The sequence below is a fragment of the Rutidosis leptorrhynchoides genome, chromosome 5 (genome assembly GCF_046630445.1).
Source record: "Rutidosis leptorrhynchoides isolate AG116_Rl617_1_P2 chromosome 5, CSIRO_AGI_Rlap_v1, whole genome shotgun sequence".
Lineage (NCBI taxonomy): Eukaryota > Viridiplantae > Streptophyta > Magnoliopsida > Asterales > Asteraceae > Rutidosis > Rutidosis leptorrhynchoides.
In genome coordinates this window covers 357432582-357450238 of record NC_092337.1, presented here as the reverse complement: position 1 = coordinate 357450238, position 17657 = coordinate 357432582, and the positions used below count along the sequence as shown (strand labels likewise).

Here is a 17657-nt window from a genome sequence, read left to right as displayed (position 1 = left end):
TAACTTGTAATTTTTAGTCCGTTGCGTCGAGCGTTAAGAGTTGACTCTGGTCCCGGTTCCGGATTTTCGAACGTCCTCGCGTACAATTTAATATCTTGTACTTTGCGTTTTGAATCTTGTACTCTTGTGATTTCGAGACGTTTCTTATCAATAATTGGAACCTTTTTGATTGTCTTTTGTACTTTTGAGCTTTTTGGTCGTTTGCGTCTTCAATTCGTCGAATCTGTCTTTTGTCTTCACCTTTTATTATTTAAACGAATATCTCTTGTAAATAGAACAATTGCAACTAAAAGCTTGTCTTTCTTGAGGAATAATGCTATGAAATATATGTTCGTTTTTAGCATTATCAAATATTCCCACACTTGAGCGTTGCTTGTCCTCAAGCAATATCGTCTTGAAATACTAGAATCACTTCTTTATTCTTCACACTTTGTACATCAGTGATTTCTATATGGCGGTATAAACAATGGTAGTAACGATATGGTTTACAGTCCCACATGACTATAAAAATTTAGATCCATTAAGGAAATTGGATCTTTATGAAAACATTTGATCTTTTGAAAATTAAATCTAGTTTTTACCCTAGATAAGTTTTCCGGAATAACCCTTTACCGGTGTTTGCAAAATATTTTTGTGGGTTTGGTGGGTTTCAGATTTGAAAATTTTAGCTCAAAACTTGCGGTTTTGTGTCACCCACTTGCTAACCTTGTATTTGGAAAGCAACACGTCCAGTTTACTTGTTCCGTATATTACCTTTCGGCAAACTACCGTCCGGTTGTAAAGGAAAGCGTTGAACAAGCAACTGTTAAGGCAATGTCTCGTGACATGCTTTTGATTATGGTTTATAACGTGTCGGACGCAATTACTATCCTTGGTAGGAGCAATAGTAAAGCTCACCCTTATAATTTGTCGGTTTGGCACAAAGTCCTGTCTTTGACCACTATGCAACCACCGTTCTTACGGTTGACACCCGATTTAGTTCAGGTGACCTAATGAATTCCAGGTGAATTCCTAGGATTTTACGTTCAATGGTAATGAACGCATTGAAAATAGGGTTTTCAGAAAACAAATTGGTTTGTAATTTTGATCAAAATATTTTCTCGTTTAAGCTCGAGTTTAGATATCATCGAATTCCATGAGTTTGTAATTCTCAATCTTTAAGGTCAATCTCTAGGATTGAGTAATATCAGTCTTAAAAGCTGATTTTTAATCTTTAAGGAGATTATCCTTTCTGGGGATCTGATTCATTAGTCTTATCCAGCTAATTTGCACGGTGCCTCCCAATTGTACGAGATAAATCCTTCTCATGGTTAGGATAAATCTGACCACTTGGCGACCCTGTTTAATGCTGAGGTCCGTGGATTTCCTGCTGATTTTAGTGATGACTTTTCTAGATTTTTCGTCAACCTACAGCTGGTCTGGACGACAACTTCATGACCTAAATCAAGAAGCGCGTTTCTTTTTCGGAAGACTTTACTTCCTTTTAGTGATGGAATTGATTCATCGTGTAGATCCATCTCTTCTTTTCTTTCATCGGGTAAAACAGTTTAGTTTAGTCCAAAGCAAAAGTATTTTTAGTTATTTGTTACAGATATATGTGACATATGTTTAAAATAACTTGGTAAATTTTCCCACACTTGGCTTTTTATTTTTCTTTTTATCGTCCTCTATTCCATTTTAAATGAATTTTAACATTTTAGTTTGTTTCTCAATTTATGTCCTTTCCGAGGTAACAATAATTTCGGTGTTAAAACCTAGTTTTATCGTTCATAAATATGTATAAACATGATTTGAATTTATTTAATTGAAAATTTTTACTAGAATTGGGTAGTCAGTATATAAGACTAGGGCTGTTCTTTTTTATCAGAGAGCACTAGATTCTAATACAACTACTGCTTTACTAGTATTTTTAATGGTAACCAAGTGTATAAAGTAAAAAATTTTAAAATCCGAAAGAATTTAACCCCTTCCCACACTTAAGATCTTGCAATGCCCTCATTTGCAAGAAATCAGTAACAATTTAAATTATTGAGGGTGATTTGTGTGAAAATGATTAAATTTTTACCAAAGTTTCCAAATATATTGGCGTTTGTTTGCTGAATGATAAATGGTGCACATCATTTGTTCATCCCGTCTTGTTGTTATTTCACATATATTTTTCATCTTGTCGTCAAAATTTGTTGCTTTTGCTGAACTTAATGCCAGTCTTTGAAAATGCGTTGTTTTACCCTGTTGTATACATAAGATAAACTGCAAACATATATACATATTTTTGAAGTTTGGTATATTACCCCACATTCAAAAATTATTAAAATCTAAGAATAAAAGTTAGATAATTATAAAAATGATTACAATATTAATAAAAGTATTAAACATATCAATAATTACAAATTACAAAATAAAAAAAATAAGTAAACTAAGGATGATATTGGTACCAATAGGGGTTCCACGCATAACCATAAGTGCTATAGAATGCTTCGGCAGGGTCATACGTAGGATATGGTGGCTGCATCTCTATCGACCAAGGAGGGAAGACGGGTTTCGGTGTAGGAATATAGTTTCTACCTATATGTTGGCAATGCGCTATGATCTGGTTCTGATGAACTTGCCAATCTTCAAATGCTCTCTGTCTAGCATTTTCGTATTCCTGAGAAGCTATAAACCTATGCATTTCTTGCATCTCATTCCCCCCTCCTACATTACCTTGTTCCTGGTTTCTCTCTACCTGTGGATGTCTACCATTGTACCGTACTGCGGCGTTATTTCGCCGCTTCAAAACTTTTGTACCATGGTATACATTTAAACCTATAGTGTCGCGGGGTTCCGGCTCTTCTACTAATAATCCCCCCCGACTTATATCCACACCGAGATATTCACCAATCAAAGTAATAAAAATACCACCTCCTATTATGCTATGTGGACGCATCCCTCGAACCATAGCTGATAAATAATAACCCACACAATATGGTATACTTACAGCGCTGTGTGGGTCTCGAATACACATATGGTAAAACAAATCTTGTTCATTTACCTTTTCTTTGTTTTTACCCCTTTGTGTAATCGAATTAGCTAAAAACCTATGTATTACTCTTAATTCGGCTCTATCTATATCCAAATAAGAGTAGTTTCCCCCTTTGAAACGGTGATGGCTTGTCATTTGACTCCACACACCGTGTGTATCAAAATTTTCATCTATTTTCCTACCGTTTAGTATCAATCCTCTACAATCGGCAGACGCTAATTCCTCAGGCGTATATATACGTAAAGCCTGAGCCATGTCCAGTAAAGACATGTGGCGCATCGAACCGCCTAACAAAAATCTAATAAAAGAACGATCGGTTAAACTAGCTACCCGATCATTCAACTCTATACTACATAACAACTCTTCACACCATACTTTATATACAGGTCTGCGTATGGTGAATAAACATATCCAGTCATTAAAAGAAGAATTACCATACCTCTGTACCAGTAATTCCCTAATTGGCCCGGCCAATTCTACAGCTTCCAAGGGTCCCCATTCTATGACCCTCGGTACCTCAACAACCTTGGAATGAAGAGTATGCAAACCCCGTTGATATTTTGGATAATCTATCCAAAGTCTGTCAAATCTCAGGTTCGGGTGCAACTGTTCCAAGTGCATATCTGAAAAGGTCATGACTGGATGAGGTACATCCTGCTTGTAGTAGTTATCTACCTCCTGTTGTTCCAAGTTCTCAGCAGGAGCATGGCGGGCTTGGGATGAAGATTCACCCCTTTCATTCTGCAAAACACATCAAACACAAATTTTGTGCATCCAAATATGCATTAGTGTCAGCAAAATCATCAATCAAAATAATTACAATGACATTATCAATTTATATCAAACTTAAGCTTATTTTCACATTTTTATCAAATCTACACTTTTTCAAATAAGCATATACGAAAATTTTCGCCAAGTTCATAAGCATTCAACTCAAATAACATGTCAAAATAATCATTACTAGCAAATAAACAAGTCTCAAATGGCATTATCTTTCAAAAATCAAGTTCATGAATTTTGGACTTGAAAAAGTCCACTTTAATTCTCAAAATCATGTTTAGGCTCAAAGTTTGGATCATTTAACTACCTAGACATGTTACACTACTCAATTTAGCAACAATTCATGACAAAAATCGGCCATAACCTGTTTATATCAAAAACCCCCAAATTGCTCAAGAACACAAACCCTAGATTATTCAAAATTTGAAGTTTAAGGCTTCTAATCATGTTAAACAGCATCAATCTAGGTTATACAAGCATAATACATAAACAATTTAAGTCTAATTACACTAAAAAGCATCAAAATCAAATTGGGTAAAAATTAGCTCAAGAACACTAAAATTCGAATTAAATGGTGTTTAGGTGTAGAAATTTACCGTTTTTCTTGAGTAGTTCTTAGATATCATCCATCTCAACATGATTTTAGCAAAAAATTTGGTGATTAACGGTTAAAAATTGAGATTTTTGGAGGTGATTTTCGGGTTTTTTCGGTGTGTTTTCGCAGCAGAATTCGCAGTGTTTTTGTGTTTTGTGTGTACAGATCGTTCAGCTTGTTATATTTTTTTTTTCTGTAATTTTGTCCCTCCGCGAGTCGCGGAGGTTTTGCCCTGCAAACTCCGCGAGTCGCGGAGTTTACCCTTTTTTTTTTTTTTTTTTTTTTTATAATCTTTAACTTATAACACAATTAAGAAATTAATTTTAAAATTTTGTTTCCCTTGTTATTTAGGACGAGGTCGTTTCGGATCGATGTCCTAGTCCGTCCCTCGACAAAATTTTAAAATTTGTCTTTTTGTAGCGATTGTTTTAAAAGCTAAGATTTTTGGGTTTTTTAATGTTTTTGGCATACTTTAAATCAACAAGATTAAAAATATTGATAATAAAAGTTCTCGTCCCTCCCTCGGGTAAAGCAATTTCGGTTCAAAGACCTAGTCTTCAACTTACGACGAATTTTAAAAATCATATTTTTAACTTAATGAGATAAAGTAAATTTTTTGTTTTTAAATTCACACAACTTAAATATAAAATTCAAAATTAATATTAAAAATTCACACCAAACTCAAAATTTAAAATGCATAAAATTAAAAATTAATATTTTAAAAATTAAAAATTCACACCAAACTTAATTTAAAAATTTATAAATTCATACCAAACTTATATTAATTTTTCAAATATTTACAATTTTAAAAATATTTTTTTTACAAAGTTTACAATATTAATTTAAAATATTAAGATTAAAAACATAATAAAATTAAAAATCTTTTTGTCTTTTTATCCCACTTTAATCAATCAAATATTATCAAAAATATGCGCCCCTCTTTTCGGTAAAGTAATTTCGGTTCCAAGACCTAATTTAACTCATGACGAATTTTTGAAATATTTTGGTTTGATTGTTTAAAGATATTTATACCTTAAGAATAAACGTTAAATTTCGCAGTGATGTAATAAATTTTTGAAGGATATCAATAATTTCGGTCGCCAAACCTAATTTTATTTAATACCAATTTAATACTTTTTAGCGAACAAATTAGCGTTTATTATCAAAAGGTTAAAAATAAAAATAAAAATAAAAACTGTACAGACATACCTGTGAAATAGATTTCTTAGTTATATGATCTATTATATTCATAAGATAGTCGGTTTAATTGGTTTTCCATGGCTGCATAGGCGTAACCTCGAGCATTCATTGTCTTTTCTTCTAAACATATGAACGGTCCGTCTCTGCATAAAGTAACAAATTCGGTATTTGAATAGGTTTGATTATTTGAACATTTACCTCCATGTGACCATTTTCCGCATTTGTGACATTTTTCTAGGTGTCGTGCTCTTCTTTTCGCTGCGGATTTTGATTTTCCTTTACCAAATTGTAACTTATTATCTTCGCATCTGGATCCTTTTCTAACTCCGTCCATTCTTTCTCTGATTACTGATACTAATTCACTCGGTAGTATGTCATTATTTCTTTTAGTGATCAAAGCGTGTAGCATTAGACCATGGTTTAGTTCACAGGCAGTCTTCATTTCGTAAAAACCTAAAAAAAATAAAAATTCAGAATGGGGGGAGAAGACTAGTTCTTTAGGGTCTGCTAGGGAAAGACCATACGTGTTCCATTTTCGAGAACTACACGAAAACAGACAATCTAACTCTAACAGAAATACATATTATCCCTTAAACACTTGATTCTCCCCACACTTAGTTAGCTGTGGTGTCGAAATCGTGATTAACTTCGTTGTCGACTTCCATCGGACCATGTATGTAATGTTTAACTCTGTGACCATTAACTTTAAATTCAATCCCATTTGAATTTATTAATTCTATCGTTCCGTATGGGAAAACTCTTTTGACTATGAATGGTCCAGACCATCTTGACTTCAATTTTCCAGGAAATAGCTTGAATCGTGAATTGAAAAGAAGAACTCTGTCTCCTTCTTTAAATTCCCTTGAACTTCTGATTCTTTTATCATGCCATTTCTTCGTTCTTTCTTTATAGATTAACGAATTTTCGTATGCTTCATGTCTTAATTCTTCTAATTCGTTTAGTTGACTTAATCGTAGACGTCCAGCTTCATGTAAATCAAGGTTACATGTCTTCAAAGCCCAAAATGCTTTGTGTTCAATTTCTACTGGAAGATGACATGCTTTTCCATACACAAGTCTAAAAGGTGTGGTTCCAATTGGAGTTTTGTAGGCTGTTCTAAAAGCCCAGAGTGCATCCTCCAATTTAATGGACCATTCCTTCGGATTTGATCCTACGGTTTTCTCTAGAATACGTTTTAAAGCTCGGTTTGTATTTTCAACTTGTCCACTTGTTTGTGGATGATATGCGGTGGAGATTTTATGAGTTACTCCATATTTTTTAAGAACTTTCTCAAGTTGATTATTACAGAAATGAGTACCCCGATCACTTATTAAAGCTTTCGGTGTTCCAAACCTTGCAAAAAGACGTTTTAAAAAGTTGACTACAACTCGTGCATCGTTAGTTGGGAGAGCTTGTGCTTCCGCCCATTTAGATACATAATCAATGGCTACGAGTATATATAGATTATTATGAGATTTTGGAAATGGACCCATAAAGTCAATACCCCAAATGTCAAATACTTCACATACTTGGATGACATTTTGTGGCATTTCATCACGTTGACTTATTCTTCCGGTCCTTTGACATGCATCACAGGATTTGCAAAGAAGGTGTGCGTCTTTGTAAATTGTAGGCCAATAGAATCCAGCTTCATAAACTTTTCTTGCTGTTAGTTGAGGCCCATAATGCCCTCCTGTTGGTCCTGTGTGACAATGGTTTAAAATTTTACTAGCTTCATCTCCAAATACACATCGGCGTATTATTCCATCGGGACAACTTTTAAACAGATGTGGATCTTCCCAGAAATAGTGTTTTATATCACTGAAGAATTTCTTTCGTCTTTGGTACGATAATCCTTTTTCAAGGAATCCACAAACTAAGTAGTTTGCATAGTCTGCAAACCATGGGATTTCTTTATAATCTATCTTCAATAGATATTCATCAGGAAAGTTGTCTTGTATGGCCGATTCATTCAGAACTTCTAATTCGGGATTTTCAAGACGAGAAAGATGATCAGCGGCGAGATTTTCTGCTCCTCTTTTATCTCGGATTTCAATATCAAACTCTTGTAAGAGTAAGATCCAACGGATTAATCTTGGTTTAGCATCTTGTTTTGAAAATAGGTATCTAAGAGCAGAATGGTCGGTATAGACCACCGTTTTTGCTAGAACTAGATATGATCGAAATTTGTCAAAAGCAAAGACAATAGCAAGGAGTTCTTTTTCAGTAGTTGTATAGTTCGTTTGTGCTCCTTGTAACGTCTTACTAGCATAATATATAGGTTGAAATCGTTTTTCAATCCTTTGTCCTAAAACGGCTCCCATTGCAAAATCACTTGCATCGCACATTAGTTCAAATGGTAGATTCCAATTTGGTGTTATCATGATTGGTGCATTAGTGAGTTTTTCTTTAAGAATATTAAAAGATTTGATACATTCATCTGAAAAGATGAATGGCGCATCCTTTTCTAGGAGTTTATTCATAGGAGTGGCAATTTTAGAAAAATCTTTTATGAAACGTCGGTAAAAACCGGCATGCCCTAGAAAACTCCTAACTCCTCTAACATTGGAGGGATGTGGAAGTTTAGCAATTACATCTACTTTAGCTCTATCCACTTCAATTCCTTCTTTTGAAATTTTATGTCCAAGAACGATGCCTTCTTTAACCATGAAATGGCATTTCTCCCAATTAAGTACTAGATTTGATTTTTCGCATCTAATTAGCATTCGTTCCAGATTAACTAGACATGATTTAAATGTATCACCGAAGACTGAAAAGTCATCCATGAATACTTCCATGCATTCTTCTATCATGTCGTGAAAAATCGCCATCATACACCTTTGAAAGGTTGCAGGGGCGTTGCAAAGTCCAAATGGCATGCGTTTGTAAGCAAAAGTACCATAAGGGCACGTGAATGTGGTTTTCTCTTGATCTTCGGGTGCTATTGGAATTTGAAAATATCCGGAAAATCCATCTAGAAAACAATAGTAACTATTTCCGGCTAATCTTTCCAACATTTGATCTATGAAAGGTAAGGGAAAGTGATCTTTTCTGGTGGCGTCATTTAATTTTCTATAATCAATACATACACGCCATCCTGTTACAGTCCTAGTAGGAATAAGCTCATTTTTCTCATTTGTGATGACAGTCATGCCACCTTTCTTAGGCACGCATTGAACTGGGCTTACCCATGGACTATCAGAAATTGGATATATCAAACCTGCATCTAGCAGTTTAATAATCTCTTTCTTAACTACATCTTGCATATTAGGATTTAGTCTTCGTTGGCGTTGCACATATGTTTTATGACCTTCTTCCATAAGGATTTTATGTGTGCAATACGAAGGACTTATTCCTTTAATATCATGAATCTTCCATGCAATAGCTGGTTTATGAGCTTTCAACACAGAAATGAGTTGTGATTTCTCATTTTTAGTAAGAGAAGACGATATTATTACAGGTAATTCAGATTCACCATGTAAATAAGCGTATTCCAAATGGTTTGGAAGTGGCTTTAACTCTAATTTTGGAGGTTCTTCTATCGATGATTTATATCGATATCTGTCTTCTTCTTTTAGCATTTGAATTTCTTCTGTTGTTGGTTCATATCCATTAGCTATAAGTGTAGCTAACATTTCAGCTTCATCAATTGGTTCATTTCCTTCTCCTAAAGAACATTCTCCTGTTCCTTGTAATTCTGGAAATTCTTCTAATAATTCTGCATGTGCATCTATAGTTTGAATATAATAACATGTATCATCTGCAGATTGTGGTTGTTGCATTGCTCAATCAACTGAAAAGGTAACACTCTCATCCTCTATACTTAGGGTCAGTTTCTTACCGAACACGTCTATCATTGCTTTAGCCGTGTTTAAGAATGGTCTTCCTAATATGAGAGGAACTTGAGAATCTTCTTCCATGTCCAGAACAACAAAATCTATTGGGAATACTAAAGTACCAACTTTAACTAGCATGTTCTCCATTATCCCTCTAGGATATTTTATTGATCTATCGGCTAGTTGTATGCTTATTCTGGTTGGTTTTAATTCTCCAAGGTCTAGTTTAGCGTATAGTGAATACGGCATTAGATTTATACTAGCACCTAAGTCTGCCAATGCTTCTATTGAACTAAGACTACCCAGAAAACATGGAATTGTGAAACTTCCTGGATCAGATAGTTTTTCTGGTATCTTATTCAACAGCACTGCTGAACAATTAGCATTCATAGTAACAGCCGAGAGTTCTTCCATTTTCTTTCTATTCGTGATTAGATCTTTCAAGAATTTAGCATACCTTGGCATTCCTGAAATCACATCAATGAAAGGAAGATTTACATTTATCTGTTTAAACATATCCAAGAATTTGGATTGCTCGGCTTCAAGTTTTTCTTTCTTCATTTTACTCGGATAAGGAAGTGGTGGTTGGTATGGTTTAACATAAGGTTTATCCTTAACTGTGTTATCTTCATTAACCTTTTCAACTACTGGTTCTTTTTCCTTTTCTTTATCAGGTTATGGTTCTTGTGGAGTAGGAATAGTTTCATCAGAATTTACAGGTATTTCAGGTGGTTTAAGTGTTGTACCACTTCTTGTGGTAATAGCTTTAGCTGTTTCATTCCGGGGGTTAGCATTTGTATCACTAGGTAAACTTCCCGGTTTTCTTTCACCTATTAACCTTGCTAGGTTACTTACTTCTTGTTCCAGATTTTGAATAGAAGCTTGTTGATTTCTAAATGCTTGAGCATTTTGTTCATTGGTTTGTTTTTGAGATGTGAAAAACTGCGTTTGAGTTTCAACTAGCTTTGTCATCATATCTTCTAAATTCGGCTTTTTATCATCGGTTTGTTGTGGTGGTTTGTTTTGAAAATTCGGTCTTTGCTGATTATAAGTATTGTTGGATACTTGTTGATTGCTAGGACCTTGTTGGTTGTTGTATGGAATATTTCGGTTATAATTCTGGTTTTGATTGTAAATCGGTCTTGGCGGTTGATAATTATTCTGATAATTATTTCCAGGCCTTTGGTTTATGTATGAAATATTCTCTCTTTGTTCCATTGTTAATTCAATACTGAGACAATCTTTTGTCAAATGTGGTCCTCCACACTGCTCACAACTAATTCGTATTGAGTGAATATCCTTAGTCATCTTTTCCATTCGTCTCTCGAAAGCATCTATCTTTGCCGAAATGGAATCTAAGTCATGGCTAGAATCGGCTCTAGCTGCTTTAGATGATCTAATGATATCTTTTTCTTGGTGCCACTCATGTGAGTGGGAAGCAGTGTTATCAATAATTTTGTAAGCATCAGTTTCGGTTTTCTTCATAATAGAACCACCAGCTGCTATATCTATGTCTTTTCTTGTAGTGATGTCGCATCCTTGGTAGAATATTTGTACTATTTGACAGGTGTCTAAACCATGTTGCGGACATCCTCTTAACAATTTTCCATATCTTGTCCACGCCTCATATAGAGTTTCATTTGGCTTCTGTGTGAACGTAACAATTTCTGCTTGAAGTCTTACGGCTTTAGATGCAGGAAAAAATTGTTTAAGAAATTTATCAATTAAAACATCCCATGTATCAATCGCCCCTTCAGGTAACGATTCCAACCAATCTTTGGCTTCTCCCTTTAAAGTCCAGGGAAATAACATGAGATATATCTGTTCATCCTCCACTTCTCGTATTTTAAATAGTGTGCAGATCCTATTAAAGGTACGTAGATGTTCATTTGGATCTTCCTTCGGCGCACCACTAAATTGGCATTGATTAGTCACCATGTGTAGAATTTGTCCTTTGATTTCATAATCTGGCGCATTAATGTCTGGATGAGTAATTGCGTGACCTTGGCCAGTGCGTTTAGCTCTCATTCGGTCTTCCATACTTAAAGGTTCCAGATTCTCCATAATTGAATTTGTTGAATCGGTATCACTAGATGCTTCAGATTTAATGGTTCGTTCCTCAACAATCTCTGTTTGAATGATTGGTGGTTCCGGAGGAAAGTTTAATGGTTCAGGATCTACGAACCGTTCCTGAATATTTTCTGGATTCTCAATTGTGAGGTTGGGTTCAAAAAATGGATTATCGGAAATTTGAACTGAAGTACTTGGTCGACTGGATGACGATTCTAAAGAAAAATCAACGGCGGTTATATTTGTTAAACGATGTATTGATCGAGTTACAGGTGGTGAACGTACAAAAGGTGATGAACGTCTTGCTCGGTGCATTCACTGAATATCCTATTAGTTTTAAAAAGGAAAGAAAAATTATAATAAGTTATCCAATTAATAGACTTTTCTGATTTTGCCCACGTTTCGAATAGCCAAAAGATGCAGCAGAGGGGCAGGATTCGTTTGGTCTCAATATAATTGAGGACTGTTTGGCTCCAATAACCCGGTCCACGTACAAATCCAACTATTACTACGAACCAGAAAATTTTGATGTCTATCAATTTAACTACTCAAAATAAATTTTCGTAATTTTAAGAAATTTAGATAAGAAGTAGAATAAAATTCTAAGTCCTAAAAACTAGAAGGGCGAGAAATAAGAAAGAAAAAGAGTTCGTCGCAAAAGGTCGAAAAAGAAAAATGGTTGAAAAATAAAAGGTGACGGAAAAATAAAAGAAACTTATCAAAACTTAAAAATACTTAACTAATTTAACCTTATTACTACAACTAACTTAAAATTATAATCGCAAATTGAAATTACTAATTGGAATGATAATTGATACATAGTAAAAGGTGTCTAAAAATATTAAAGCTTACAGGAAAAACTAAATCCCAAATGGAAATAACTTAAAAAGAAACTAAAACTTAAAAAGGCGTCGCAAAATTCTAAAGCACCTAAATCTTAGTCTAAAGAAAAAGCACTTTAAGGAATTCTACGGCAAAGCCTAAAAATCTAGGAGTAAAAATAACTATAGCAAAAACTAATTTTAAAATTAAATATGAGCTAAAAAATACAAATATTACGCTACAACGATTAAAAAGGGACAAAATATAAAAATATACAAAAAGTTGTAAAAAGTACAATTTTTATAAAAATATTATTTTTATATTATTGATTTAATAAAACTATTAATTTTATAATTTAATAAAAACTTAATTAATACTAAATACATAAATAAATAAAAAGTAAAAAGTAAATCTAAAACTAAAAATAATAATAATAATAATTATAATTAGGTTTTAATAATAATAATAATTAAAAATACCCGTAATCAATGCTTGATTAGGGTTTTGTCCGTGTGTCAGAAGGTCTCCGCGAGTCGCGGCAAAGAGAGAAGAAAACCCCGCGAGTCGCGGGGTTCAGAATTTGAGCTGACAGGTTTCACTTTTTACGCGTTTTTCTTTATTTTTTTTTTTTTTTTTTTTTTTGTTTTCTGTTTTTTAAATAATTAAAAGATATTAAAATTAAAACTTATATTTTTATAAACTAAAATAAAAATAAAGAAACTTATAAAACTTAAATATTTAACAAAATCCTAAAAATACTAATATTTTTGTTTTTCTTTTTATATTTTTCGAATTTTTAAAACGTAATTTTACAAAAAAAACGACTTTTAATAAAAGTAGATAAAAATCTTTTTTTTTTTTTTTTTCTATTATATTAGCGTTGCGCTTCCGGCTTTTAAGATTTTCCCCGGCAGCGGCGCCAAAAATACTTGATGTCGAACGAGGTGTATACAAAATAGCTTATATTTTACTAGGAAAATACTATTAAATACGATACAATTTTACACAAGATATTTATTTATTTATAGAATGGATATACTTAAACCTTGCTACAACACTTATAGGCAGTGTACCTAATCGTACAGTAGTGTAGTTTTTAGTAAGTCCGGTTCGTTCCACAGGGAAATCTTTAAACAAAGCTCAACGCTATATTAGTTTACTTTTATAAAAATACAAATATATATATAAGTAATATTATTATTATAAAGGGGGGTTTTTACCGTTTAATGACCGGTTTGACGATTTTAAGACTTTAGTCGCAGTTAAAACCTAATGTAAAATATAAAATAAATACAAGACTTAAATTAAAGCGTAAAGTAAATAACGATAATGAAATTGCGAATAATAAAAGTACGATAAACTTGCGATAATTAAAAAGTACGATAATTAAAAGTGCGATAAAATAAAATAAATAAAAGTGCGATAATTAGAAGTGCAATTAAATATAAAATAAAGGAAATTAAATATGAAATAAAAGAATTATGCTTATTTAAACTTCCGTAATCATGATGTGTGACGTGTTGATTTTAGTTTTATGCCCATGGGTTAATTGTCCTTTGTCCTGGATTATTCAATATGTCCGTCTGGTTTTTGTCCATAACAGTCCATCAGTCATAAATATAAATTGCAAGTGTCCTTGTCAAATTATTATTATACCCGAAGATAAATATTCCAACTAATTGGGGATTCGAATTGTAACAAGGTTTTAATACTTTGTTTAATGAATACACCAGGTTATCGACTGCGTGTAAACCAAGGTTTTACTACTTTGTTAACAATTACATCAATTACCCTTGAATGTAATTTCACCCCTGTTTTAATTATTCTAGTGGCTATTAATCCATTCCCGTGTCCGGTTAAATGAACGATTATTCGTACATATAAATACCCCGCCCATCGTGTCCGATCGAGTGTATATGGTAATTTATAGGGACGCCCAATTGTAAATCTTTATATTAACATTAACAAACTTTCATTTAGTTAAACAAATATAAAGCCCATTAATAGCCCATAGTCTAATTTCCACAAGTGTCGTTCTTTTGTCCAAACCCCAATTATGGTACAAAGCCCAATTACCCAATTTTAGTAATTAGCCCAACATCATGATTACTTCGTTTTAAATAAGCATAATAATAACTTAGCTACGAGACATTAATATAAAAAGGTTGAACATAACTTACAATGATTAAAAATAGCGTAGCGTTACACGGACAGAATTTCGACTTACACCCTTACAACATTCGCTAACATACCCTTATTATTAGAATTATAATTAAAATTAAAATATAAATTATAAATATAAATATATTTACGTATGAAGAGGAAGAGAAAAAGATTGATTAAATTTGATCAGAATTCGGTTGGCTTTATAGCCAGACTTGAAATTTGGGGCTCCGCGACTCGCGGCAAAATGGCCTTAAAACTCCGCGAGTCGCGGAGAGATATTTACAGCTCACACCCTTGGAGTTTCCTGCTGCCGACGGTTTTTATTATATATATATAATATATATATAATTAATATAATTAATTATATATTATATTATATTTATATACATAGTTAACTTGTAATTTTTAGTCCGTTGCGTCGAGCGTTAAGAGTTGACTCTGGTCCCGGTTCCGGATTTTCGAACGTCCTCGCGTACAATTTAATATCTTGTACTTTGCGTTTTGAATCTTGTACTCTTGTGATTTCGAGACGTTTCTTATCAATAATTGGAACCTTTTTGATTGTCTTTTGTACTTTTGAGCTTTTTGGTCGTTTGCGTCTTCAATTCGTCGAATCTGTCTTTTGTCTTCACCTTTTATTATTTAAACGAATATCTCTTGTAAATAGAACAATTGCAACTAAAAGCTTGTCTTTCTTGAGGAATAATGCTATGAAATATATGTTCGTTTTTAGCATTATCAGCTTTTATAAATGTTTGACGAAATAGACACAAGTAATTGAAACTAAATTCTATGGTTGAATTATCGAAATCGAATATGCCCCTTTTTATTAAAGTCTGGTAATCTAAGAATTAGGGAACAGACACCCTAATTGACGCAAATCCTAAAGATAGATCTATCGGGCCTAACAAACCCCATCCAAAGTACCGGATGCTTTAGTACTTCGAAATTTATATCATGTCCGAAGGAGGATCCCGGAATGATAGGGGATATTCTTATATGCATATTGTTAATGTCGGTTACCAGGTGTTCACCATATGAATGATTATTTTTGTCTCTATGCATGGGACGTATATTTATGAGAACTGGAAATGAAATTCTTGCGGTCTATTAAAATGATGGAAATAAATGATTATGATAAACTAATGAACTCACCAACCTTTTGGTTGACACTTTAAAGCATGTTTATTCTCAGGTGTTAAAGAAATCTTCCGCTGTGCATTTGCTCATTTTAAAGATATTACTTGGAGTCTTTCATAGCATATTTCGAAGAATGTTGCATTCGAGTCATTGAGTTCATCAAAGATTATTATTATATCAATTTATAGTTTGATAGTGGATATTATGAAATGGTATGCATGCCTGTCAATTTTCGATGTAAAGAAAGATTGTCTTTTAAAAAACGAATGCAATGTTTGTAAAATGTATCATATAGAGGTCAAATACCTCGCAATGTAATCAACTATTGTGAATCGTTTATAATGTATATGAACGGGTCCTTTCACATTTCACGATGAACCCGAAAGCGACGGTAACTCACATTCATGGTTCACGTCTGGATTCAAAGAGCGCGGGCCCGCTTGGTCTAAAAAGACGTATCATTATCATAATTTACAACAGCCCGGCAACTTATATTACCATGATCATGCCATGGGGTTGACTAGAGTCAACCTTCTTGCCGGGTTGTTTGGGTCCTACATTATACGTGATCATCACGTAGAGGCTCCACTTGGACTACCGTCTCAGGACGAATATGATCGTCCCCTGATCGTTTTTGACCGTAGCTTCCGTATTAACGGATCCATTCACATGGATGTGGCCGGAAAAAATCCAAAGATACATCCACATTGGAATCCCGAGTATTTCGGTGATGTCATCGTTGTTAACGGCAAAGCGTGGCCGTACATGAATGTACGTCGGAGAAAGTACCGGTTCCGTATTATCAATGCGAGTAATGCACGGTTCTTTAAGTTCCTTTTTGGGAATGATTTAATGTTCATCCATGTCAGGTCTGACTCGGTTTATAGTGAGGAATCGGTATCCGTGAAAGAGATACTTCCGGCGCCATCTGAGATCACAGATGTGGTAGTTGACTTTTCAAAGTCAACTACCGATTCGGCTATACTACACAATGGGGCAGCCTATCCATACCCTAGCGATGGAGAACCAGAGAACCAGGTGAACGAGTACAATGGAGTAGTCATGAAATTCATCATTAGTCGACAACATGAATTCGACTCATCGTGTGTACCAAAAACATTGATCAAGTATCCTACACCGAGTTTAACCCAAGTGGCGAAAACTCGTTACATTGCTATGTACGAGTACACGAGCCCAATCAATGAGCCGACCCATCTTTATATCAATGCAAAGCCATATGATGACCCAGTGACCGAAAAACCTAAAGTTGGGACAACGGAGATATGGAATGTGATTAATCTAACGGAGGATAATCACCCGTTGCATATTCATCTTGCACTTTTCAAAGTGTTGGATCAAACAAAGATAAACGATATAGAGACATTTAGAGCGTGTATGAAGATATATAATAACGCTGAAAAATGCGAGATAAATAAACACAGTCAGGGGGCGAAATTGAGTGTAGAACCGTACGAAAATGGATGGAAGAATGTGTATAAGATGCAACCGGGACATGTTACGAAGATCATTGTGAAGTTTGCGTACATACATACGAACGCATCGTACCCATTCGACGCAACCGCTGAGCCAGGTTATGCCTACCATTGCCATGTAAGTTGCTTCTATATAATTTGATTACAAACATGAAGTTTTTATTATGTTTTGGCTATTCATGTTGGTTTTGGTTACGGTTATTGTAGATATTGGATCATGAAGATAATGTGATGATGAGGCCTTTAAAATTGGTGAAATGATTATTGGAGCTTTCAAGAGGCTTTTGTGGATGTTTCATGATTGTTATGTTTTATGCGAGTATATTGATATTGATTGATATGAACTTATTTTTAGATTTTATTTTTTATATTTTAAAGTAATCATGTGAATCTTGTTCAATAAAAAATTTGTTTGAAGTGTTGTACTTGTTTTGTTTTCTACTTGACTTTTAAACATGATGGTAAAAGTGGTTATGAGTCAAATTGGTTTTAGGTGGGGCGAAAACAAGGTGGTCTGAATGAGTAAGACCTCT

The 17657-nt window shown here is 33.9% G+C and overlaps 1 protein-coding gene across 1 annotated transcript in view; it reads left to right on the top strand.

Moving 5' to 3' along the window:
• Positions 1 to 17413, top strand: part of LOC139849686 (multicopper oxidase LPR2-like) — a 51817-nt gene extending 34404 nt beyond the window's left edge. Inside the window, exons 3-4 of the mRNA XM_071839318.1 lie at positions 16003 to 17242; positions 17332 to 17413. Coding sequence (XP_071695419.1) covers positions 16003 to 17242; positions 17332 to 17385 — 1294 coding nt within the window. The 3' untranslated portion in view covers positions 17386 to 17413. The remainder of the gene's footprint in view (positions 1 to 16002; positions 17243 to 17331) is intronic.
• The last annotated feature ends 244 nt before the right edge of the window (positions 17414 to 17657 follow it).